This window comes from Melanerpes formicivorus, unplaced genomic scaffold, assembly GCF_026170545.1.
Source record: "Melanerpes formicivorus ecotype bairdi unplaced genomic scaffold, bMelFor1.0.p_v2 SCAF_28, whole genome shotgun sequence".
In the NCBI taxonomy this organism is placed as follows: domain Eukaryota; kingdom Metazoa; phylum Chordata; class Aves; order Piciformes; family Picidae; genus Melanerpes; species Melanerpes formicivorus.
The window spans coordinates 1,093,441-1,119,419 of record NW_027142380.1 but is presented as its reverse complement, the minus strand read 5'-3'; the positions used below and the strand labels follow the sequence as shown (position 1 = coordinate 1,119,419).

The window sequence follows — 25,979 nt, the reverse complement described above, 5'->3', positions numbered from 1 at the left end:
GTGTAACATAAAACACACTGCAAACCATGTAAAGCATGCAGAGTAACACCAACAATTATTCACAATCTTCTGCATTTGTTTTCTCTTTCAAGATGTATTGAAAACTGTGCTTTACATTGGCCTTAAACAAAAAAACCAAGAAATTAAAAAGTTCACCCCTCACTGAAGCAGAAGGGAGAAGGTGCCAGAGATCACACCTCATGGAGGTGAATGGGGTGAGGGGGTGAATTCACACCTTCGCTGCTGCTATTGTTTTGCTGGAGACAGTTTTCTGCAAGGCTGGGTTTACTGGGCAGCAGCACATCTGTTTACATTGTGATGGCTGTATCTTGGCAACTGAAAGAGACAGAAACTTGATTTTTTTTTCAATGAAAGCTACTGGCAATTATTGCACAAATCAGCAGAAATCTGGACAGCTCTAAAAATCAAGGCACGGCATTTTAGTTCCCACTGCTTCCTCCTGTTCCTAAACTTGTCTTATTGTGGCTGTCTGGAAATGGAATAGAATAGGAATAGAACAGGAATAGAATAGGAATAGAATAGACCAGACCAGGTTGGAAGAGACCTTCAAGATCATTGTGTCCAACCTATCATCCAACACTACCCAACCAACTAACCCACGCAACCAAGCACCCTGTCAAGTCTCCTCCTGAACACCTCCAGTGATGGCGATTCCACCACCTCCCTGGGCAGCACATTCCAATGGGCAATCACTCTCTCTGTGTAAAACTTCCTCCTGACCTCCAGCCTGGACCTCCAGCCTGAACCTCCCCTAGTGCAGCCTGAGACTGTGTCCTCTTGTTCTGGTGCTGGCTGCCTGGGAGAAGAGACCAACCTCTGCCTGTCTACAACTCCCCTTCAGGTAGTTGTAGAGAGCAATAAGGTCACCCCTGGGTCTCCTCTTCTCCAGGCTAAGCAACCCCAGCTCCCTCAGCCTCTCCTCACAGGGGTTGTGTTCCAAACCCCTCACCAACTTTGTTGCCCTTCTCTGGACTCGTTCCAGCAAGTCAACCTCCTTCCTAAACTGAGGGGCCCAGAACTGGACACAGTACTCGAGGTGTGGCCTAACCAGTGCAGTGTACAGGGGCAGAATGACCTCCCTGCTCCTGCTGGCCACACTGTTCCTGATGCAGGCCAGGATGCCATTGGCCCTCCTGGCCGCCTGGGCACACTGCAGGCTCATGTTCAGCCTACCATCAACCAGCACCCCCAGGTCCCTCTCTGCCTGGCTGCTCTCCAGCCACCCTGACCCCAGCCTGTAGCTCTGCATGGGGTTGTTGTGGCCAATGTGCAGAACCTGGCACTTGGATGTGTTCAATCTCCTGCCCTTGGACTCTGCCCATCTGTCCAGCCTGTCGAGGTCCCTCTGCAGAGCCTCTCTACCCTCCAGCAGATCAACTCCTGCCCCCAGCTTGGTGTCATCAGCAAATTTACTGATGATGGACTCAGTGCCCTCATCCAGATCATCAATAAAGATGTTAAAGAGGATGGGGCCCAGCACTGATCCCTGGGGGACTCCACTAGTGACTGGCTGCCAGCTGGATGTGGCACCATTCACCACCACTCTCTGGGCTCGGCCCTCCAGCCAGTTCCTAACCCATCGCAGTGTGCTCCCACCCAAGCCATGGGCTGACAGCTTGGCCAGGAGTTTGCTATGGGGGACGGTGTCAAAGGCCTTGCTGAGGTCCAGGTAGACTACATCCACAGGCCTCCCCACATCCACCAGGCAGTCACCTGCTCGTAGAAGGAGATCAGGTTGGTCAGGCAGGACCTGCCCTTCCTAAATCCATGCTGGCTGGGCCTGATCCCTTGGCCATCCTCTAAGTGCTGTGTGATTGCACTCAGGATGACCTGTTCCTGATCTTGCCTGGCACTGAGGTCAGGCTGACAGGCCTATAATTCCCTGGCTCATCCAACCGGCCCTTCTTATGGATGGGCACCACGTTGGCCAGCTTCCAGTCCTCTGGGACCTCGCCAGTGAGCCAGGACTGCTGAAAAATGATGGAGAGCGTCTTGGCCAGCTCCTCTGACAGCTCCCTCAGCACCCTAGGATGGATCCCATCTGATCCCATGGACTTGTGGGGATCCAAGCAGCTGAGCAGATCACCAACTACCCCATTCTGGAACAGAGGAAAACTATGCTGCTCCCTGGCTCCTTCTGCCAGCTCTGCAGGCCAGCTGTCTGGAAGACATTGTGTCCTGCTAGTAAAAATTGAGGCAAAGAAGGTGTTAAGTATCTCTGCCTTTTCCTCATCCTTTCTTACAACGTTCCCCTCCATGTCCACCAAGGAGTGGAGGTTGTCCTTGCCCTTCTTCTTGCTATTAATGTATTTATAGAAGGACTTTTTGTTGTCCTTCACAGCAGAGGCCAGTCTAAGCTCCAAATGAGCTTTTGCCTCCCTAATTTTCTTCCTACAAGACCTAGCAACATCCTTAAATTTTTCATGGGTTGCCTCCCCTCTCTTCCAAAGGTGATACACCCTCTTTTTTTCCCTTAGTTCCATTAAAAGTTCATTGCCCATCCAGGCTGGCTGTCTGCCCCAGCAGTTCATCTTCTGGCACATTGGCACAGCCTGTCCCTGTGCCTTCAACAATTCTTCCTTGAAGCAGGTCCAGCTCTCCTGGACCCCTTTGTTTTTAAGGGCTTTATCCCAAGGAACCCTCTGAATTAGTTCCTTGAGTAGCCTGAAGTCCACCCTCTGGAAATCCAGAGTGGAGGTCTTCTTGCTACCCCTCTTAGCTTGACCAAATACTGAGAATTCAATTATCTCGTGGTCACTGGACCCCAAACACCCTCTGACCACCACATCACCCACCAGCCCTTCCCTGTTGGTGAAGAGGTCAAGCATAGCCTTGCCCCTGGTAGGCTCTCGCAGCACGTGGGATAAGAAGCTGTCCTCCATGCACTCTAAGAACCTCCTAGACTGTCTCCTCTCTGCTATGTTAAGATCCCAGAAGATATCAGGCAAGTTGAAGTCGCCCATGAGAACAAGGTCAGGCAATCCTGAGACAGCCTTAGGCTGCCTATAGAATGACTCATCAACATCTTCCTCCTGGTTGGGTGGTCTATAACAGATTCCAACCAGGATGTCAGCCCTGTTGGCCTTCCCTCTAATTCTCACCCACAGGCACTCAACCTGATGGTCCCTGATCTCCAGCTCAATGGCATCTAGTGCCTTCCTGATGTAAAGGGCCACCCCTCCACCCCTTCTTCCTTGCCTGTCTCTCCTGAAGAGCCTGTAGCCATCAATTGCAGTGCTCCAGTCATGTGAGTCATCCCACCACGTCTCTATGATGGCAACTACATCATAACCTTCCTGCTGCAGCAAGGCTTCCAGATCCTCTTGTTTGTTGCCCATGCTTCGTGCATTAGTGTACATGCACTTCAGCTGGGCTGCTGGTTTCACCTCTGGCTCTGGCTTATCACCCCCAGACCCCTGCCTGGGGGGGCTGGTTTCAGCCCCTTCCCCCTTCAAAACTAGTTTAAAGCCCTATCTATGAGACCTGCCAATTCCCTCCCTAGAATCTTTTTCCCTTTGAGGGACAGGCCATTCTTGTAGACTCTGATCTTACCCCTCCTCTGGGACAGATGTATTCCAGCTGTTGCCAGCTGGCCTGGGGCAGCAGAAAGTTTTTCAAGATCGAAAAACCCAAAATTCTTTTGACTGCACCAGCCTCTAAGCCACTTGTTGACTGCAGCTGCTGACCTCTTCCTTATGGTATTCCCTCCTGCAACTAAGGGTATAGATGAAAAAATTATTTGTGCACCTGACCTCTCAACCAGATCTCCCAGGGCCCTGAAGTCATCTTTGATAGCCCTGGGAATTCTGGTTGCAGCATCATCATTCCCTACCTGCATAACTATCAAGGGATAATAGTCAGAGGGCTGCACCATACCAGGCAGTCTTCTGGTAACATCTCCAACCATAGCTCCTGGAAGGCAACAAACCTCCCTGTGAGTAGGGTCTGGCTGACATATGGGGCCCTCTGTTCCCCTCAGGAGGGAATCGACAATAACAATTACCCTCCTCTTTTTTTTAAGGGAGCAAGTCCTGATGCCAAGGGAAGGCTGTTTAACCTCAGGCTGTTTAACCTCAGGCTGTTTTGCCACAGGGAAAACCCCAGATGGTGTGTCCTCCGATATCAGAATCACCTCACCCTCAACTTCCAATGCCCCCTACTTGTTTTCCAAGGGCATTTCCTGAAATGTTAAGTGCTCAGAGTTAAAGATGAAACTGGGTCACAGCTTTATCTCAGCAACATGCAGTTTCTAGCACAGCTTTTAAAAGTAGAAGGTGACTCCGTCTGGTAGCCTTGCCCATTAAAACACAGAAGAACAAGACTTGAAAAGGCAGCACATCTGCTTAATCCCATTTAAAAAACTATCAGCATGGTTTCAACTTTATATCCAGTGTCCCATACAGCATGGTTTTTATTCCCACACAATACTTACTCAGGAAACCAGGTGAGAAACTGAAGCCAGAGCACCTGCTGAGGAGCAGCAGACGAAGCTCACAGAATATAAACCACAGTACTAGAGCGAGGCTGCCACACTGACACCTCACCCCAAACCAGCTGTTTTGTTCAGCTAGGTTTTTCTTTCAACCTTTTACAGGCAGAAGGGAGTGGAACAGGAGGAGAAGGGCACAGGATATTAATGATTGCACAGAGTAATATTTTGATTATAAAATAATGATTGTAAACTAATCACCAGCTGACTGCCTCAGCTGTGGCCAGTCACAGCACCTGGCAGAAGGTCATTTGGTAGGCAAGAGTACTGCCAGAGAGGTACAAGACGAGTTATTTCTACTAATATCTGCTTGAAGAGTGATGGAAAAGGGAACAGAACTTGCTACTCCTGCACATGCATCCAAAACAATGTCTCTCAAGCACTTGCAACATAGATTTCACACTTCTCACTGCCTTCAGCACTTCTGAGGATCTCTTCTCTTGCCATTCCCCTGCCATTACATCAACAGTGACACAGCTGCCTGTGGAGAATCTACACTAAGAGGCACCTCTTTTTGCCTGTGGGGTGCATGAACAGAACCTGAAAACCAAGCAGCAGAGCCAGTGCACTACACAGCTCCAACCAGCAGAACACACTAACAACACTGCACTGCTACTAGAACACAATTCTTTGCATTTCAGTGCTGCAGCACTAACTTTTTGGAGTAGACATTATTATTGAGTTTAGCAGCTTTTGCAGACCAGCTTTTCCCCTCATCAAACCTTCTCATAGTAACACAAAAAAGGTGTGGTTTTCCCATGCATTTGGCAAGCCACTGACTGCAGTCTGGTAACTGCTCTTCAAGCCACATGTGCAAGGCGTTAGGAAAGCTGGAGCCGTTTCACTGTCCCAGCTTCCCAAATGCAGAGGGCTCTGTTAGCTTTTCTTCTGAACAGAGGTTGACTTAGTACCACTCATGTCCAAAAAGAGTGGAGATTCAGTAAGAAAAGACCTGGATTCAATTATCATCAGTAGAGTAAGACCTTCAAACCTGAGACTTTAAAAGAAAACTGATTGAAGAGAGAGAAAACTCTTTAACTTCTTTTCTTTCAAGACAGATTTTTGATACCCAAACCAAGAACTAAATGGCAAGCTGAAAAGTATGCTGGTATCCTTCATGGTTGTTTAACAATGAAACAAGAGAACAATGCCAAGAGACCTGAATGAATCCCTCCAAGTGCATTTATTGTTATGGAGATACTCCCTAGAGAGTTTGGTTCTTCTCTGTGGAGCAATCTTGGGCTTGCTTGGAAGGACAACACTCACCACCTACTGCTGATGTTCTCCTGGGATTTGCTGAGTGATGTTGAGGAACTAGCACCCCTTGAGTCTGGTGGGCTGACGTCCTCTACATGAGGCAGGGAAGGATGAGAAGGGGAGAAGCCACTTTGTGGGGAGGATGGGGTTCGTACTACGGAGCCCGACAGGCTGTTGCCATCACTGTCAGTCACTGAACTCGTGCTGCCCTGTCGGGTAGGAGTCCCTGCACAGCGCACCGAGTCGCCGCCCTCCTTGGCTTCCTGCTTCCGCTTGCGGTATTCTAGTAGAGACACCTGGAGAGAAAGATACAGCCATGAGCCAGGACTGCTGTGGACTAGGACAGAGAGAGGAACACACCTACACACCATTTGAAAGATCTCTTTCCCTGGGTTTGCAGATAAAACTTTAGAAGGTATACCGGAACGATAAGATCTTCCTGAATCTGCAGGCACGCCAGAAAAAGAGCTAAGTGTTACAAATTTGGACCACTCATCCCACGTCCATGCTCACCCACATTTCACTTTTTATGACCAAAACTTTGGCAGAAATATCCAGCTAGTCTGCTCCTCTAACAATTTGGGATTTCACATTGCTTCAGTAGATGCTTGCATTGTCAAGCATCGAGCCTCTACACCTTGCTCCTTCTCAACACCCTTCACTCACTCCTCCTGGTTTGCGACATTATGTATGTCTGTCAGCACCTGTACTCGGTAACCAAAACACAGTAAGAGCTTTCTTCACAGAACTGCTGCCTTCCAAGAGTTCTGTTCACTTGTACAAGTTTAGCCTTATTAATGCTAAAAACTTGGGAAAGCCTTGCACAGAGTTTTAACCTGCTTAGAGCAGGTTGCTGCTGTGGTAGTAGTACAAACTTTCAGCACTCCCACTTAAACAAACTACTTCTAGCAACGTTAGGGTGTATTTTGTGCAAAGCAGTCTGAGATTTGTCAAAGACTCACACCAAAAAGTCCCAGATAATGCAGTCTCATAACACAGGGACAGCAGAACCAAAACCACACACTTACCTTTCAGTGTGCCTTCTCCTTAGAGTTATTACAAAGCAGAGAGCCATAAAGGACTGACAGAAGGCAGCTCGGCTGAAGAATTTGTCAGCTTTGACTCAATGCCTGTACAGAAGGCTTTACAATGCTTAAAATATTGAACAGGGTATTTCCCAAAGTAACTCAACGCATGAAGGTAACTTTACAAGAAAAACAAAGGAAAGACAGCAAAACCATCCAAAAATGGAATGGAAATAAGAAAATCCATCTAGCTAGAGACTATGCAGATGATCTGAGTTACCATACATGTAATACAAATACACAATAAAATGCAAGCACAGGAAAAGGCACATTCACAGCAGCACGTGTTCATCCGTCCCGTGAGTGCCCAGTTTTATCGTAGCAAAGCCCCACATCACTTCACTCAAGTTTTAGTGGGTCCCTGGCCTGTTATTAGAAACCAATACACATTTGCTTGCTTTAAACAATATTCCTGTGGTTTTAGTTTCCAAGAGCTACAACCTGAGCAACAACCTGCATCTACTTTTCTTCAATGTTATGATGTTTCTGTGTTAATGGCAACGTTCTAATATATTCTGACCAAAAGCCCACATTTCCTTTTGAAACATTAAACCCTCTCTCCTAGTATTTATCATCCTAATAAATAACACCTCCACCAACTAGTACAGCTGCATTGTGTTACTGCTCTGAGACTTGTCTCAGTTTAAAAACTGTTTATTAAAGCTGCCAGCACCGTGCCCTCCTTTCTGTGCCCCTAGAAGAGTTATTTCCATTGTGGTCTTTTTTTTCCACCTCTCACATCAAAATCTTGCCAAAAGGGTATCTCACTCTCTCTTAACAACTTTCAGTTTGCTTTCATCTAGGCACTGAATGCCTGGATTACTTGCCCAGACTGTATATTTTAGCTGTACTCTGCTCTCTCTGTTCTGCCTGTAAGCCTTTCCCATGGTGCTTTTGGCTCCCACTCGCGTTCCTGCAACCCGAGAGTTTCTTTTACAGCAATACTTGCCTTCTTCCTTTGTGGTGGATTCTGGGGAGCAGATCTGACACCTTCACAAGCTCTCTCACTGCAGGGAGACATGGATCCATGCACTGTCTCTTTGAGCAGCCCTGACTCATGTCTGCTGAAATACCCTTCAGCAGGAGAGCTGCAACATCCTGCTTCCGAATTTGTTGGCTTCCTCTCTCCCAAAGGAGCAGAACCCCGCGACAACCCATCCACGCGTGGCATAGCGTTCAGTGGGGAGAAGGCATACATTAAATTAAACTCTGTCCGAAAAGCCTGATCAGAGCTTCGTAGCAGCATCTGTGCTTCCCCACTTTTCCCTGGGAAGTTCATTTCTGAATTAGAGTTTATGGAGGGTTGTGGAGCCAAATCAGAGGATCCAAAGCTGAGCAGCGACGGCCGTTCTGAGCAGGTGTTCGCACTGGAATCCAGGTCCGATCGGAGACAGAGCTGGAAAATCCAAGAAGGATATAGGAGGAGGGTGGGAATTCAGGAAGAGGATGAGGCAAGAGTGGGGACAGAAACTTAAGTCAGAAATCACTCTGTACAATGCTGGCTTATTCCTTTCCAGTTCCTTTCTGATTACCCCTTTAGTCTTTTCCTGCACTGTCATGCTCATTCTACAGGTGAATGACTGAGTTGTGCAGCATGAGATGCCCCTTCTCCTTCAGCAGTCATGCTGCAGCGAGAGTGTAAGGCTCAGCACTATCCCCAGGTCATCTGTGAAGAAAACCCAGCATTTTCAATTGCCTCATATGTCCCAAAGTTGATCTTAACACATCATACTAGCTAGGTTCATTATGAGGACAGAAAAGATCTGCTGTCTCTTTGCTCATTTATTAGCCAAATTCTCAACTGTCTCGAGTCAGCCACTTCTAACTTCCAAACAATAAAATGCCCTGGATCTCCAAGCCACTTGTTTTCATCTATTGTGAGCTTCCAAAATCTCTAACAATAGTGCATTCATTTAATTTCTACTGCATTTCTACATTTTACATTCTCTAACAAAACCATAATGGCATTATCTTTGCACTGTCAGTTTCTGAAGCAGTAGGCACTGACACAAGAGTATATCCATTTATCTATTTGAAGTGCCAAAAACCCTCCAGGGCAACAGCATAATCATCTTCTCTACCACGTTAATATGTCAGGATCTCAAACAATGAGCATAACTGACAAGATTTCATCCTCTTTGCAGGACTACAGTGCTTAGGGAAAAAGACAGCAGCACCAGGCACCAGCTCTGCCCTACTGCTGCCACTGAGAATGTGTCTTCTGTATCACAGCTCCAAGTTATCCTGCCACATTGGACACAAGGGTGTATTTTCTGCTATGAAACAGCCTCTGAGCAAGGTACTTCATCTCATATTGCACAACACATCAGTAGGTAACCAAAATATTCCTTTCTGGCATCTCAATATTGCAAGTCTGCAAGTGAAGAGATGATAAATCGAGGTTGAAGATCAGGTACACCACTGTGTCCTCCTAAGTCCAAACTAGTCGTGAATGCTTTCCCTTCCCCAGTAGCCAATATGCTGCTACTGAGTAAATACCAGACACCACCTATCTGCTGGGCCAGGGCTGGAGGTGATTATGGTATTTCCAGGGTCTCTCTTGCCTTCACCACAGTAGCTGAGACACCAAGTCTTCACACTGCCTATTTCCCACCAGTGTCAACAAGTGAATAATCAATTCCAGTCTTCAATTTGTTTCCTTTCTTGTGATAACCCTGAAAACCAACCTCAGCCTTACTGTGGCTCATACTCCACCCTTACTCGCACTCACCTCTGTACATCTCATTCTTCCCCTCCCACCATGACCTCAAAACACACACACACACTCTGAAATGCCATTGAGATGGTGTGATAACTACCTCAGGTGACACGGACTCAGGCCTATGCGCAGGGGAACTCTCAGGGGAGGACACGTTCTAGAGGAGGGAAAAGCATCTTGTTATTCATCTACTGAAAAAGTCCAGAAGCAAAATAAAATCAATTAAAACACAAGCACAGAGGTCAGCAATGGCTATTCTAAACAAAGACCACCCCAGGAACTGACCCCAGCCTAGATGGACAACTCCATCAGTCAAGAGGTTTCTGAAGCTCCCTGGAAGCAGAGAGACAGGACTAGGTTACTGTGTTCCATGCTCTAACTTAGTATCCAAAACACAGCACATAAATAGTAAGAAAAGCAGCATCTTATTCTTTATATTTCTGATGCTGTCAGATAAGAGTTTGCACCATGAAATATAGAGAAAGCCATTTATGACATTTAGTCTGAGAACATGGGAGAGATGGAAAGCCTCATTTTGCCCAAAAGGCAAATGAAGAACCCCCCTGCAAACACTACAGTGAACTTTCACAGACATTATACTATACTAGAAAACAAAAATGTCTCCTTTAATCCATTGTGGGCCATCTTCCCAGCTAAAGTCAACAGGTGTGAATGGACAGCTTTATATAATGCTGCAATGCATCATCTGAGCAGCTATCAGTGGAAGGCAGTGCATGCATATGATGGGATAGTTAAGGCCTCCTTCCCAAGCACTTTCCTTTTCATGCTACTGAGTAGGCCTAAAATAGAACTGGAAAGGAAAGAAGGTTCCCAGAGGTATGCTGCCACCAGAGAAATATGGCAGGAGTCACTGTCCTCTGCGAAACAGGAACACTCAGAAAACTAAATCACCAAAACTTCTTAGCTAAAAAAGCTTCTGACAAGCCCCACAGAAAAAAGATTTGTGCCCTCACACTGCTAGTCACTTCTGTGAATATCAGAGGGGCTAAGCCCCCTCCAGTTTGGTGAGAAAAAACTCAAGTCTGTTGTAAAAACTCAACCAACTGGAGCCTCAGAACCTTCTGATACAAGCTCTCCAGAGAGCAGCTAGGAAAGAAATTGGTAACATATCTTGAAAAGCACAGCTTTCAAAAATGCACTCCACAGCAAGCCAAGGTGCCAGGCAGCATCTTCTGCTCGCCTGAGGAAGCTGGTGAACTGATGGAAGAATCTTTCTTTTGTTCTCTTACCCACAGTGCCACAAGAATGACATAAAAAGCTTTATATGTGTGGAGATGTATCCATTCAAGTTAGAACTGGCACTAACTACGTGAAACAGACATGCCATTAAAATAGTGGTATTATGAATGGGCTGCACTGAGGGAAATACAAAACTTGGATCAAAGAAGTCTGTAGTTTGCTGAGCCATTTAGACTCCTTTCAAGGAGATAAAAATATATTAAAGGAGAATGTAAGGTAGAGATGCCCAGTGAAACCTAGGCTTCCCGTGTCTTACAGCTGGCAACAGAAGATGACTACCACTAAGGTAAGACAGAAAATCAGTGACTAGACTGTGGAGGTCCATGGCAACACTGCCCTGATCTGCCATATCAACCACACCAAACGTAAGGATCTTTTACAATCAAGCTCTGTGCCCAAGTCTTTCATCTCTCTCCCTCAGTGCTCCACGATCTTCCCTGCTAACCTCTACAGATCTGCCTCTCAGCTGACAAGAAAGAGCTTTCAAAGAAAATAATCAAAAGCACACTATGCTAAAAATATCTCAAAGGACTGCTTGCCCTTTTGCAAAGCAGATGAAGGATTCCTGCACACCAGTCCCTACCATGGAGCAGTCTGTCCTGTTCAACTTTTAAGAATGGTTTGAACTGGCAGAGTGTGAGCAGCTGGCTGAGGAGTTCCATCTTTCAAAATGAAAATAGGCAATACCAGAAAATAAAACTGAACCTGCAAACAGCATGATTCCTATTCACAGGCACAAGAGCAGCCACACAGAGCAGAGCACTGCTGCACTCTTTGGAAGAGGCAGACACTGGAAGTCACATTGACACAGAGATCTGAAGTGGAAAACATGACTGAAAAGCACTGAGAAGCATACAAAATTTAGAAGCTCTTGTGCAAAAAGAGAGAAAAGAACCAGATTAATGTTACTGGTAGCTATGAATCGAAGGGAGGCTGGTCTGCAGCAAGGTTTGACATTTAGCAGAGCAGGAGATTTGGCCAGGAGAAGAGGAGAAAGACTGCAGTGCTCTTGAGCCTGACACGGTGACGATGCTCAGGAACACAGCCACAAATTCAAAACAGGAAGGTGTCCCTACTGCCACATCTCCTGCAAATATTCTAGCTGATCTGTTTGCAGCACTCCCAGTCCCCACCTAGGTGTACCTCGAACTGTAGTGGAGTATTGCAGCGACTAGCAGCCAGAGAAGGAATGGGTGAGAACATGACGCCGTAACCGTTGCGACTCTCCTCCTCTCCTGGCAGCGACGAGCATGGGGTAGCCAGCTGTGGGCTTGCTGAGCCAGGAACTGAAGAGGTGGGTGGTGGAGGAGTGACAGGAGACAGTGGCCTCAGCAACTTCTTAACGTTCTGCTCCATCAAGTAGCGAGATTTCCATTTCTTCAAGGGACTCAGCATGTCTGAAAAACAAACAGAGCTGAGAACAGGGCTGAACCATTAACTTTATCCATTAACCATGTGCAGACCACACGCTGCCTCCCTGCCCCTACTCCCGGCCCAAAGAAACCCTTAAGCCTCCAGTGTGACTACAAAAGATTCCTAGAAGTTAAACACCTCTGAAGTACTTCCATATCAGTCTTGATATAGATACTCAGAACAACATATAATCAGAAAACATACTGTGAACAAGGAGAGGAAATATTTCTACTAGAACTAAGCCCAAGAGGGAACATGGAGAAAGGAAGACAGGAAGGGAGGAGAGTGGACTGGAGGAAAGAGGTCAGAAGACATGTCACTGTCACAAACCTGCCACAGGCAGCTCACTTATCATCATCTGAATCAAATAGTTCCCTGCAGGTTATTCCAATACAGTCCAAACATATTTCACTCACACAAAAGAATTAATGTCTTTTCCTCAGGCCTGCCCCTAATCAAAACAATATCCTTCTTTGATGCTTAGGTTTGGAGTCTTTTTTGGGGTTGTTGTTGTTTGCCTGTTTTTTTTAATTAAAAAATTAAAAGGATTCAGTAAATTCTGCAGTTCAGTTGTTTGCTTCTTTGGGTCCTGGCTCAGGGAGGTGCATTTATTGGTTCCAGTATTCTGTTCACTTTCTATTCATCTAACCTTTCAATAATCAATTCCATATTATTTGTCTCTTGTCTAGCTTCTTGTTTGTTGTCCTTGGAAAACTAATGCCTGACTGCACAGATATTCACCCTTTTTCTCTATAGAAAGATTCAGACACAATATTTAACCATTCTGCTGCTTTACTCACAGATTTTAGTTTCTCCATCTTTGAGACTTAATCATATGCTTATTACACACGTGCCTGTGAGACTTTGCTACATCTTCCTAGAGTCAGGAGGTACTTAGTTGTCCATCTAACACCATCCTGCTGAATGGAGATAATACTGTGCCTTTTTTAAACTCTCCTCTATTGGAAAAATGATCATATAGCACTGAGGTTGATGAAGCAGGTGATTATCTTTTCACAGGAAAATACTGAGAAACCTTACACAGACTTAAACTGGAATGGGTCTGCAGGCATCTGAAGGAATGGCAGAGTGACATTCTCACCTGCCACCGAGCAGCAGCACACATTAAGATGTCATCCTGACTTTGCTGCTCAGCAGCTTCCCCAGTTTCATTCAAGTGCCCACTCTGGCCTGATGGTGCTGAGCACTTACCTGTATCATCTTTGCAGATGCTGGAAGAACTGCTGTTCTCGTTACTTTGGTATAGACATTGGGTTCTGTTCTCTGGCGGAGCTGGTGAGGTCTGAGTCATGCCCTCTTCCAGGGCTTGTTTGATCCAGCGCTGAAACAGAACGAGAATGCATGAACATCCAACCCCTCCAGTACTTTCTATGTAGTCTTGCAGGATGCACTCAGACTCCTACACTTCTGTGCAGCAGGGCAGACTGCTCGGAACACTGATATTACCTCCTTCGCGTGCTCTCAGGCAGGAACCCGTTAGAGCACAGCTGTTAGCACTGAGTCTACCACCTACTGTGATGAGGCTGACTATGTGCTCTTGATGAGATGTATTCTAGGGATCAGCAATCTTCAGCAGTAACACAAAGATAAGAGCAAATTATAAATAGATAAAATGCAAAACTCTGCCAGCTACAGCCTATTAAAAGCACTGTTAATTAAAAGGGAGATAAATATAGTGAATTATCTTAACCTCCCAATTTTGGTTAAAAAGAAAAGCTGTTTCCTGCCAGGAAGCACAATCACACTGTCCCCCTGCTCCACTAAGGTGTATTACAGCTTAACACAGATATTGCTCTAACTGCTCCAGCAGAGAAATGGCTGAGTTTAATCACACAATGACTCCTGCAGGACTGTGCTTGCTGCCAGAGACAAAGAGAGAAAAGAAATCTGATAAAATGCAAGCAGTGTTTTTTCAGGGGGCTAAACCAAGGAGACAATAATAAAGGCAAACATTTTCTTTAACTCCTAATAGAAGAGAGAAAATTCACAGTGGTCTTCTGAGCATGGGCAATAAAGAATGCTTCCCATCTCACACAAATGAACATGAATTGAAGTCTCAGCAAACCAGCTGCTGCAGTGGACTTGCTAGCCCTGAATCTTGATCCAAACTGCCTCTTCTTGATGGCAGGCAAGAAACCTCTGCTTACTCTTACTATAAAGAATAACTGCTCCAATATAAGAAAGAACACCCAGGTGAGTCAGCAAAATAACAGCAAACTGCTGAAAAAAACATGAGCAATCTGCATTGCTGTAGTTCACCCAAGGGACTCACTGCACCAGACTTTTCTTCTTCCAGAGAGGTTTAAAATCACGTTCAGCTTTCAGTAATCCACAATTCATCTGCATGCCAGAAACATGTATCCTGTTAGAGATACATGTATATGTCCTATAAGTCCTCAAAGCTACCACCAAAGTGCATTAGAAATTTAGTGGCCTCTGCACTCCAAGTCAAACAACATGAGGATGAAGAGCAGGTGACAGGATCTATTTTGAAGGCTCTCACTACTGTACTGCAGATGCTTCTTCTCTGTTCAAATATAACTCGGTGGATTCCACTGCGGCCACCAGGAAAAGTGAGAAGTGCCAGTTTGGAGCACTGCTGCCTCAAATGCAGCACTTGATCTGACAGCCAAGTCACTGCACAACGCATGATTAACAGGCGCAGGTTAACAGTTCAGTTTCCTTGTGAAGATCAGACATCGGCATGCTTTGGATGCAAACTGAGATCACCAACTGAGGTTTTCTGGCATAGTTCTCAGTAGATCAAGGAAGAGGCCTGCTGACAATCCAAGAAAATAGATGACTATTTCAACCACCTTTATAAATCATCATTCCTGACTGCATAGGCAGAAGGAGACAAGATAGAAACATCAGGTCTTGAGAGAGCAACGTCATCAAGTTCTGGACCATTTCTAGCCCTCAGCTGGTTGAAAAGGAGTTCCTCCCTGGGACAGTTTTCTAAGCATTCCTGAATATGCAAAGCAGACTTTTTCTGCATCTCCAGACTCTGACAAAAACACTGAATGCCACCAAGCATTTCCCATGGAAAAGCTGTGGAACTCCTGCAACGTGGATGAAAAGCCTTACTAGAACAGTTAACGATTATTTCCTTTCAAAAAAGAGAAATGTAGTAAGTTACTTTCTGTAACATCTGTTCTGGACACAGAAGCTTTGAGTATTTTATTAATTATTTAGGTAAGGGAACAGGCAATGCACTTAAGTTTTCAGATGATGTCAACCTGGGACAAACAAGAACGTGCTAGAAAACAGCACTCAGTGTTTTCCTACTAAACTGGGAAATATACAAGGAAAACCAAGACACAGCTCAGCACAGGCCAGAACAATATACCACATACAGACAGAAACAATCACTTCTGAAATTACAGGTTAGAAAATGAAGGGATTACTCTAATAAATACAGTAAATACCAAACTGAAAATAAGCCTAAATCAACCTGCCAAAGAACACTCAGTTGTCAGACAGGAATGCACAAAATGAGTACAGACTACCAGAGCAACGTTCTGCTTAGAAAATGTCTTGGCTGCAGCACAATGTGCAGGTTTGGATGCTCATCTTCAGGGAAGATGTAGACTAAATGGAAGTCACCCATAGCAGGACTAGTCCATTCCCTTCCCAGCAGTAAGTTACCATATGAGTAGAAAACAGCCAAGCATAGCATAGCACTGGAGACTTACTCCACAACAGGTTTTACTGAATTGTGAGTTTGCAGGATAGTTGCACAGCAAATGCACCAAGCAGAGAACTCAGTAGCTCTGCCAGTTTTGCTCTGGATGCTTCTCTCTTCCCTGAGCCTCAAAGATTATGTTAAGGTTCACAGAAGTAGCTTGAACTTTGCATGTCTCAGCTTACACGATGCGTGGAGAGACAGTCCAGGCACAGAAACAAAGTCAACTTTACTCTTGAGTACATAGAACAATCAAGAGCTTTATGTATGAAGGAAATGCCCAAGAAAGATCTTAGCTTCTTTTTGTAGGTGCCTGTTAGGGCAGGACAACAAATTGGTTGAAGGTGGAAATTCTAAACTCCAAAGCACCTCTCTGAAAAAAATGCCCTCAAAGGAAGGCAAAGAAATGAGGACATGGTACCTGACTTTGAAAGATACCAAGTCTGGAAGATCAGTAAGGATTTGGATAAACTGTTCTCAGGTAATAACAGAGAAACTCTAAGAGCCTCTGAGCAAAGCTCACAGGCCATAGGCAAGATGGATTCTGACAGAAATCTGACTAAGAAAACTAACCTCAATTACTGTTTCCCTCTGGATGGGTAAATTGATAGCATTTACTGGCCACATACCATTGCTGGATAAACAAAGCCCTCAGCTGGACTCAGTTCAGGCTTCCTGCACAGTCACAAGTAGCTGTTGTACATAGTCTATGATCCCAAACAGCCAGCTGTGGGGGTTGCAGTTGTGAACAGGAAAACTCCAAGCTTTGCTAAACAAAGGCTCTCCAAAGACAATGGATCCTGAGGGAGGCACTGTATTCTTGAGGTCTTTTGCAACACTGTCCTATCCCCACAATGCTAAGTGTCCTCTGACATGAAAGTAGTAACATAAAACATCCTAAGGGCAACAATCAACCCTCCTTGAATCACATATGCTGGATAATAAATAGCCACTGCAGATTTGAAGGTATATGTTTCTAAGAGGAGAGGCACAGAACAGTTGTTCTGCTGTGGTAACGGCAAGAGTGAAGACTGGCTAGAAGGTCAGCTGCCATACCCCAGAGCCTACACCAACATACCAGGCAAGGCCAGCTCAGCAGCAGTACATGGAAATAGGCTCAAAGAGGACACCACAACTTTACAAGGGTGCCGGTAAAAGCTTGGTGAGTGTATAACCCCTGCAAGTAAGACACTGGCAAACATACCTTTTTACAGGAGCTGTACATTCCATCCAACAGAAAGGGCCTTCGACGTCTCTCAGGGTTGAAGGGTGAACCAAAGCGAATGTAGTGTTTAGGTGTGGTACAAATTAGTGGGGAGTGGATGAGGCCTGGCAGCATATTTAGGGTAGTTGCCAGAACTGTTGGGTCTGTAGTAATGCGCAGAGGGCACTCAATAGGGCACTCCTGCTTCTCTGCCTTGTCATTCAGCCATTCTGTAACTAGATACTGAAGGAGAGAACATGCATGTCAATGCAGCTAGCACAGATGGAGAAGGCAGGCATTCTGACACAAAAAGGGGCAGCAATGCTACGGTCAGCATGCGTGCTGAAACCTCCCTCCTCAACAGGAAGGAACCTTGTGTCAGCCCCAGTTCTCATGCGTTGCAGACAAAACACAGGTAATCCAATTTAACAGAAATAGCCCAATTCTATGCTTCACTCATCTTACTAGAAGGTTCTCCCAAAACTTGATCATCTTGTTCAAAACTAGCTTCTAGATGCAAGCCAAAATGCGGTAATAGCTAATTCATACCCAGTAATGTGGCAGCTGCCTGCCAGCTCCTGAAATTTTTCCTCCTTTCCAGGTTTTTCCCAGTTTGTACATTAGGGTCCACAGTCACATTCCCTCTTGGTCTTCAATTCTAAGCTGAAAGTTAACTTTTTCTGCCTTGTCCTAAACAAGCAGGCCCCATCCTGCCACCCCACCCTATCCCCAAAGGATACTGCCACCTATTCCCACATGAAACACCTTTTTATGTCAGTCTAGGTTTACGTTCCAACTAATCTTTACTACTTAACAACTCCACTTTTTCTGTTCTCCTGCTGGTATAAACTAACAAAGAACCTTTGCTTTACTTTACTCCTTCACAAGATGCAATACCCTGGTTGTATCAAGGTGGTTTTGCTGTGTTTGGTTTTTTTTAAAGGAAGCCTTACTACACCTCTGTGCTGCTCCATTTAAGACAACTTTCTTGGTTGAGAGTATTTTACTCCTTGCTCCTAAGACACTGAGAATACGTAGAAGACTCGAGGTTGTATGTAGGAAACCTTTTCTAATAAACACCTTTTCTTTTGGGCCCCAAATCCAATGCTTTTTCCTAAATTATCAGCATCTAGTTTTTAAATGCCAGCAACCCATCAGAGTAGTAACAACCACTTTTGCACGCTGCTGCCAAAAGCTTTTGATACCTTACTGTGTGTAGATCTAAAAACACCAGCTCTCCCCATCTTTCTGTTAGTACCTTGCTCAGCTGCAGGAACAAAACCAGCTTTTGGCCTTCATGGCCTCTTCTAGCCATCTCCCAAATCCCTCATTGCCCCCCACACCAGTACTGAAGCATTTGCTTTTTGCTTCCCTCACCCGGGGCTCAGCCTGGAATATAAGGACTTATCCAATTCCTTATATTGCCAAGTCACTTCAACCCTTCTCTCCCTGGGCCCCTCAAGCTGGGAGCAATTTCTTTCCCACACACACAAAGTTGTGTAATTTGCCTCTTTCTAGGTTCTTTGCCATACCCCAAAAGTGAAACCCTTTCTGTTGCACCTGGGTATCACCTTTTGGTATCCAGAGTCTACACAGACTTGCGGTAAAGATCAGCTGATTTCTTGTTCTGATTTTTGTGTGTGCAGGGCTGAGCAGTCAGATTCTGAATCGCAAAGGGGGCTCTTAGCCACTACAGAGCAAACAATACAGTAAATATGAAATCACATCATTCCAAGTGTTTTGAAGAATTGTTTTCCCTGAGCCAACTTTTTCCCCAAAGGCCACACAAAACCTCTTTTTCCTCTCTCCAGTTTGAAGACTTGATCATATTTACCTTTTTAGTCTTGGGGTACTTCACTGCAGCTCGATTAGACTGAGATCCTGCAGTCAGGACAGCAGTTGGGTCAGATCCTGTCAACTGTCTGCCTTCTCCTGGACCTTCTACGTTGCTGACATCTGTTGCAGTTACCAAGTTGGCAGTGCTCCCTTCCTCTGGGACAGCCTGTGCAAGTTCAGCTTGCTGGGAATTGGCTTGTTTCTGCCTTCTCAGTCTCTGTGCTGAGCTGGTCCGGTATCGAGAGAAGCGACTTTTTGGTCGGGGTCTGGAGGGTTTTGCTGGAGCTGGTTTAGTTACTGCCTTTTCAGGGACAGCCTCCTGCAATATGAACTGTCATTAGTCCGAGCACCTTTAAGAGGATTCCTTTTCTCTGCATATGGGTTCAAGGATTGAGATTTATTTATTGACACTACCTGACTCAAAGTCTGGTTGGACTGTGCTTGTACTGGCTCCCAAGATAGCTTTGGAGACCCTTCTACAACACTGGCACATAACCCTTTTGCCTGACGTGTTCCTAAAGGGGTCAGCCTGAACATTGGTCTTAAGGAATAAAGCAGCAGTATGAAACTTGCCACTTGTCTCAAAGTAACTGTTCTTACTCCTGATCCAAGCTGATGTACCAGTACCTGAGCTCTGCTGTATAATGGGAACACATGCACCCACAGTAGATTGAGCCAAAGAATCAAAGAAAAGGCAAAAATAATTCCTCAATCACTGCAGCTATGCATTCAACGTAAGATCACACCAGTACAGAAGAGGTCCACTTGGTGAAGGAGCTGGGCTCGGACAGTCCAGAGAAGAGAAGACTTAGGTGACCTAAGAGCAGTCTTCCTACATCCAGACTGAAGCCACCAAGGAGATGCAGTGGTGCATCAATGTGCACTGAAATGAAAGGTTCAGACCAGATACAAGGCAACATATTTTCACCATGAGAACAGTCATGAACTGGAAGACGGCTGCACCATCTCCATCCTTGGAGGTATTCAAGACAAGACTAGGCAAATCCTGGCTAACCTGGTCTGTCCTCAGAATTGACCCTGCCTGGCACAGAACTGATTAGAGATCCATCAAGCTCCTCCCAACCCGAATGATCTTATGATCAGATTTGCTTGGTATAAGCAATCAAACAGTCCTGTCTTCATCTTACCGCTACTTGTGAGGACCGACGTGTGTTCACCCCAGTACTGCTGTTATTGTTAGAAACATTTGGAGCAGCAGCACTCGGTGCTGAACTTCCATCTTCGGTTTCTGGAGTCTCTGTTTTTACTTCCTCCACCTCAGGAGCATCAGAATTTACGTTGTTTTCAGCATCAGTGCTGTTACGGTCTAAGGGTTGCTCTCGTCTCCTCTTTCTCTTTTCCAGGTTTTCAAACATGTGCATGATGGCTTCCACCTTCCTGTCTTCCCGGGTCTAGAACATAAGAGTAAATTCAAGTTAGCACAGCAAATCACACACATGAAGAAGGGGAGGAAAGAACAGATATGGGATGCAGAGCAGGAAGGAGAACAACTGCCAAACGGCAATGACAAGAGATAGAAAGGGGACAAAGAGAAGCAGTTCTTCTCGGATATTTGCATTTTTCAACATGGCAAATTTCCCAGAATAACAACATAATCATGTGTTCACAGAGTAACCAGAAGAAATAGACTTTGTTCTTAAATAGGACCACTTAGATACTATTGAGTTATATTTATAAAATAGCCACAAGGAAATGCATAATTTTGAAGAACTAAAAACCCTAAGAAAGAATAAATAGAGTGAAGAGATGACTTGGAAACAAACAGAGCTACTTGCTAATGACAAAACATTAGAAGCAAACAGAAGCCAGAGGCAAGAGAAGTAAGTAAATCAGTAATTTGCAGCAAGTGTAACACACCACATGAACTGCCTGAAATGATCCAGATTCCTTCCCTGATGTCAGGAGGTGACCCAGCTCAAAAATAAAAGCCCTTGTCTAAGCAGCTTATATAGTGGATAAGAAAAACAGAACATGAGTGAATAGCTAAACAGAAAGGATAGGAAATCTTACCACCTATCTGGGAAAGAAATGAATGGTAATGATGCATATAAAAGGCCCAGTACAATAATGCTCCAGTGACTGGCAAAAACCAGGCAGAATCAAGTGAATTTTAGCAAGTGGAGGTTCAAGTACTTTCTGAGGCTTGTCCTGGAGAAGGAAGTACCTTGATGCACATAGCAGTACTCAATACTGGCAGCCTGGCCTTTCCAAATCTCTGATCAAAAATATTCAGTACACACAGAAAGTTAGAAGCTGGAAAAACTACAGATACAGGGATTTACCTGATGCCAAATTCTAAGAGTCAGCTGAAGAACAGTATTGTCTCAACTTTGTCATCAGGAGGATAAAGGTACCCTGAAATTTAGGCTAATATCTTGGTATGAGTCTGCAGCAGCCCGTCTGAGGAGCAGCTACTGACTCAAGAATGGAATTCCTGACTACAGAGGTGCAAACATTCCGGGAGGGAGGACTGCATGGTACGAAATGCACCCTGCTGTTCTCCGTTACCAAGGAGCCGCACCCTGGCTGTCCAGGAAGATCCATCACCGACTGCTGCCTCAGCATCGATGAGGAAACTGTGAACTTCAGATGAACTTTGCTCACTGTAACATCATTGTAATATGAAGACACACCTCTTGGTCAAAAGCTACCCGCCTCCAGGGCAGACCATGCCTTGGGCACTCCTCCCTGTGCATGTGTGGAAGCCTCACTTGAGAAAGGCAGAGACTGGCAGAGATCCATGGGCAGGGTGTGTTGCCAAGCGTAAAAGAGGGCTCCTTAGCAACCAAACTTCGGAAGCTTTCCCCACTAAAGAGGACCAGCAAGACACTGCCTGGACCCAGGACCACAGGGCTGCCTTTGGACCAAGGGTGGTAGCTACCCACCAGTCTCTCTCCTCTCCTTACTTTTTTCCTTTTTCTGTCATCCTTTCTACCTATTGCACGCCACTTTATGGGCAAAACAACAAAGTTTCATTGTTTGATTGAAGCAAACTCCCCTTGACGCCTTAATTTTTTTGCACCTTGAGATCACAGCACACCAACCATCACGTGTCCACTGATGGGGGCTGTGACACAAGTATAGAAAACTGAATCTCATTAAAGGAGATTAACTGGCGCAAGGTACAGGAACAGGGCTTACAGGCGCATGGGAAACTAACACTTCACTTAGTCTTCTTGAACTATACTGTCCCACAAGGAGATCAGCTTCGCTGCACTGAAATGAAGTCTTTCCCTCAAGCTTAAGGCCAGTCTGATGGATGACTGCTTTGACTGCTTTATCTTATCTGTTCTAAAAAAAAACAACCATCAGATAATCCAAGGATGTCTCTGCTGGATGGCCCTTGGCTCAGTAATTTGCTGCACTATCTTAACTTTTAAACCATTTGCAGGAAATTTATGTGATCCTATCTCTCATTAGAGAAAGATTAAGGTATTTGGTGAACAAACCAAACCAGGGAACTTCTAACTCAAATACATTTACTGGCTGGTAGAAGGATGGGAGCACTTTTTCTTTTTTTCTTCCTTGGGTGTTTGGTTTCTTGGTTATTTTGTTAGCTGGTTGGTTGTTTCATTTGGTGGGGGCGGGGGGAGAAGTTGTTGATTTGTTTGGTCTGTTTCATTTTTTGTCTTGTTTTGGGTTTTAATTTTACTCTTTAAAAAATAAACTCATGAATTAAGTCCAATCCCACACATAAAATATTTTAACCCAGGGAGCAATCCCAGGTGCCACGAGAAGTACATGAAAATAAGAGTTCTACTCAACAGAGAAGAAGGCTGAGAAAGAAGGGTCTGTGATATCAAAGTTCCAAGAGCACTAAAAATTATTTTTATCAAGAAGACTGATTAAGACAAAAGCAATTTGGGAGCAAAAAGGGATTTCATACTTAAGATTTCACAAATGATGTTGACTTGAGCCAATACTGCTGGTAATGGTCTACTCTTCATTAACTCTGCCATGTGGCAACATGTTTATGAACCAGCAGAGAGAACAGATGCATTAACAAACCTACCTCAGCAAAAAAGGCCAAGATTTAAGAAAAATCAGGTTCTGGTTCATCATGTAATCTAGTTAAGGATATTCCTGCTCACTTCAGGGAAGTTGGATTAGATGACCTTGAAATGTCCCTGCTAACCCAAACCATTGTATGACTACATGGCTCTATAAATTCTTGTACTGGCAATAAGGAAGGACTGCAGGAACATAAAAGGGTGCAATCACCTTATTTGAATCTGGTGCTGACTGTCATGTTAATGGTGTGATATGGACTATAGAATAGCCCTGAAAGTAACAGTTATACCTTTCAATCAGGAGACAAATTTGTCATAAACCTTCTAATCCTCAGTACACTAACATGAATCCCGTGGAGTCAGCCTAGGTGTTGGTTGGTTGGGTTTTTGAGGCTTTTAAAATCAAGTTATTGAAGAACGCTGGGGGTTGGAATTTGTGTTGAAGCAAGTGAAATAACCAGCTGGACCTGCTGGTTACTGCGTGAAGCAAGTCCTAAGGGGGATGATACTCAGACTGAGAAAGGTACTTGCCCGTCGGCTGTGGACCAAGGCTCCCTGTTCATCTACAGGCTCCTCTTTCTCCTCTTCTTGTTTCTCCTCCTTCTCTGCTACCTGAAAGAGAAGCTCAGACTCAGCATGTCAAATTATATATAAAAATACTGTTCTATAAAACAAAGCTGCAAATCCAGTACTGTTTTACAGTTATCACAACTACCATAGGAAGCTCAAGAGCTAAAGGCCTGCTGCAGTTTCTGTTCTGAAGATGCCAGCACTATGTTGGGTCAGGTTCCAAGACAAGAAGAGGTACACCGAAGTGTCGAGGGTTTTACCTCATTGTCACTGACCGCTGCGGGTGCCTCAGGAACTTCCTCTGTTTGTTGACTGCTGTTCTCATCTGATGCAATGCCATGCTGTTCCATTTCGAGCTCCTTCCGCCGGGCTTTCCGCCGGCGTGTTTCTGCCCCCATCAGTGTGCCTAAAACAGGTGGAGGTAGGTGTTCTGCAGCATTTGGGCTACGTTTCTGCACAGGGCAATTCCGGTTCCCCTTGTGACACGCACAGTCCACTTTATAGTTGCTGCTCCAAAACACAAACATAATTTGTGTCACTCTTCATTTCTCAACCCTTGTACAGAGACATTCAATGCATCTCCTACTAAACATCTCACCAGGTGCCAAAGCAAGGACAGCAGGCTACCTTATGGCCTCTATTGTAGAATATGCCAGCAGAACTGGACAGAATAGCCGGAAAATGCAACTCAGTAGAAAACGGAGCAAAATGTTAGAATGCGAGGAAAGGGCTGGAGGAAGATGTCCAGTCCAGGAAGGTAGTGGAGAGCTCCTGGGTGAGGTGAAGGACTCACCAGATGTTGTACTCATAGTCAAAGGCGATGGTAACCTCTGTGTCCTTGGCAATGGTGGCAACAGCATAGATACACAGGTGGATCATCCCATCAGCAATCACATGACGAACCTTGTTGAACAAAGTAGAAAGAAACTAACATCTCCACAGGTTGCACTTTGCTTCCAAGAGGGAAGCCTCTTTCTGCAAATTATCTCTTATCTATTCCCTGAATAATTATCCTAAATTCTCCATAGAGAAAAGCCTGGTTCGCTGCTCGTCTCACCCTGTGCTTTTCTACTTCTAGCTACTACCACCTGCTTACACTATCATCCTCAAGCCAGAGGAAAGCCACAAGGGAAATCTTTTCCTTTCCAAGAAAAAACTCATGTTCCCAGACTTTCTCATCTTCTGAGTGTAAACCATCCAGCACGTGAGAGGTGCAGAGAATTTACTCCATTTACTCCACTTAAAGTTTGAACATTAATAAAAAAGGAATATGCTAAGCCTGTGCAAACTTTGCATTTGCAGTTACAGTGATGGTGAAGAGGGAATTTACCTCTGCATTTGGAGTGCAGGAGCGCCGGATGAATCTGGCATCATTACCAAAGGTGCGGGCATCAACGCACATTTCAACGCCATTGAACTTGGAGTAGAACAGCACAAAGGGATATGGCCTGGAGAAGCAACAGAACATCTCAATTCCAAAATACCCAGTTCCTGTGGCACTTGTAACAGGTATCCCTCACTTCACCGGAAGCACTGCTTCCCATCCGTACTATTACTCTGAATGGTTATGCACCTCCAGCAGTCAAGCATTGAGCGGAGGTTGTGCGCATTTATGTGGAGGGCACAGCTGACAAGGGTGCATTAAGGGTCCCTGCAAGTGTGCATTATCCCATAGAGACACTAGTCTCTCCATGCCATGATGCTCTCACACTAATCACTTCATAGTACTCTTACTTTTTGAAGAAATGCCCATTGACCTCGAATTGCTGTCGTAACATAACCTTCCCTCGATACTCAATTATAAGGGTATCTAGTGCCAAGTCTCTTGCTGCCCTCAGGATCTTCCGGTGCTTCTGTACCCGAGTCACCCTTCCCAACTGCAGCTGTAAGGAAAACCAGAGCAAAACACAAGAATTTAAACCAAAACACCTCTAGCTCATCAAGAATGTTTTAACTACATGAAAATAAAAACTACTCTAGTAGCAACACACAGAAACTCTGCTAAGCAAATACAGTATTTATTCTGTAATAGTTTAGCCATGACCAATGATCTTGTTATGATAACATTTATGAAAAGCAAAGAGTATTTACTCTTTTTCTTCAACAGTAAGTCTCACATATCTATCAGACCAAGTTCAGGCTTGTGGCTAGGAGACATAACCAGACCTATCAGTTGCTGTGAACAGGGAACTGCTCTGCAATTACAGCCACTTTGGCAGCCAGAATAACTCAAATCTTCCCTAGATTGTAGGTTGTCACACATGCAGTAAAAAACACAAGCTTTTCCTTCTGCAGAGGATGGTAAATCTAAGCTAATAGGCCAAAGACTTAAACTGGCAATTTCTAGCCCCATCCACAAACTTCTCTTCATCTGCCTAGCTCAGCTAG

The 25,979-nt window shown here is 45.0% G+C and overlaps 1 protein-coding gene across 1 annotated transcript in view; it reads right to left on the bottom strand.

The window, feature by feature from the left end:
- SETD5 (SET domain containing 5) overlaps positions 1–25,979 on the bottom strand; it is a 73,241-nt gene that overhangs the window by 8,003 nt on the left and 39,259 nt on the right. The window contains exons 9-21 of the mRNA XM_068154143.1: positions 25,326–25,474; positions 24,922–25,039; positions 24,385–24,494; positions 23,852–24,098; positions 23,553–23,633; positions 20,139–20,402; positions 18,989–19,309; positions 17,155–17,397; positions 13,457–13,586; positions 11,975–12,228; positions 9,672–9,728; positions 7,802–8,248; positions 5,777–6,063 (exon numbers count right to left, since the gene is read on the bottom strand). Of these exons, the coding sequence (XP_068010244.1) occupies positions 5,777–6,063; positions 7,802–8,248; positions 9,672–9,728; positions 11,975–12,228; positions 13,457–13,586; positions 17,155–17,397; positions 18,989–19,309; positions 20,139–20,402; positions 23,553–23,633; positions 23,852–24,098; positions 24,385–24,494; positions 24,922–25,039; positions 25,326–25,474 (2,708 nt within the window). The remainder of the gene's footprint in view (positions 1–5,776; positions 6,064–7,801; positions 8,249–9,671; positions 9,729–11,974; positions 12,229–13,456; positions 13,587–17,154; positions 17,398–18,988; positions 19,310–20,138; positions 20,403–23,552; positions 23,634–23,851; positions 24,099–24,384; positions 24,495–24,921; positions 25,040–25,325; positions 25,475–25,979) is intronic.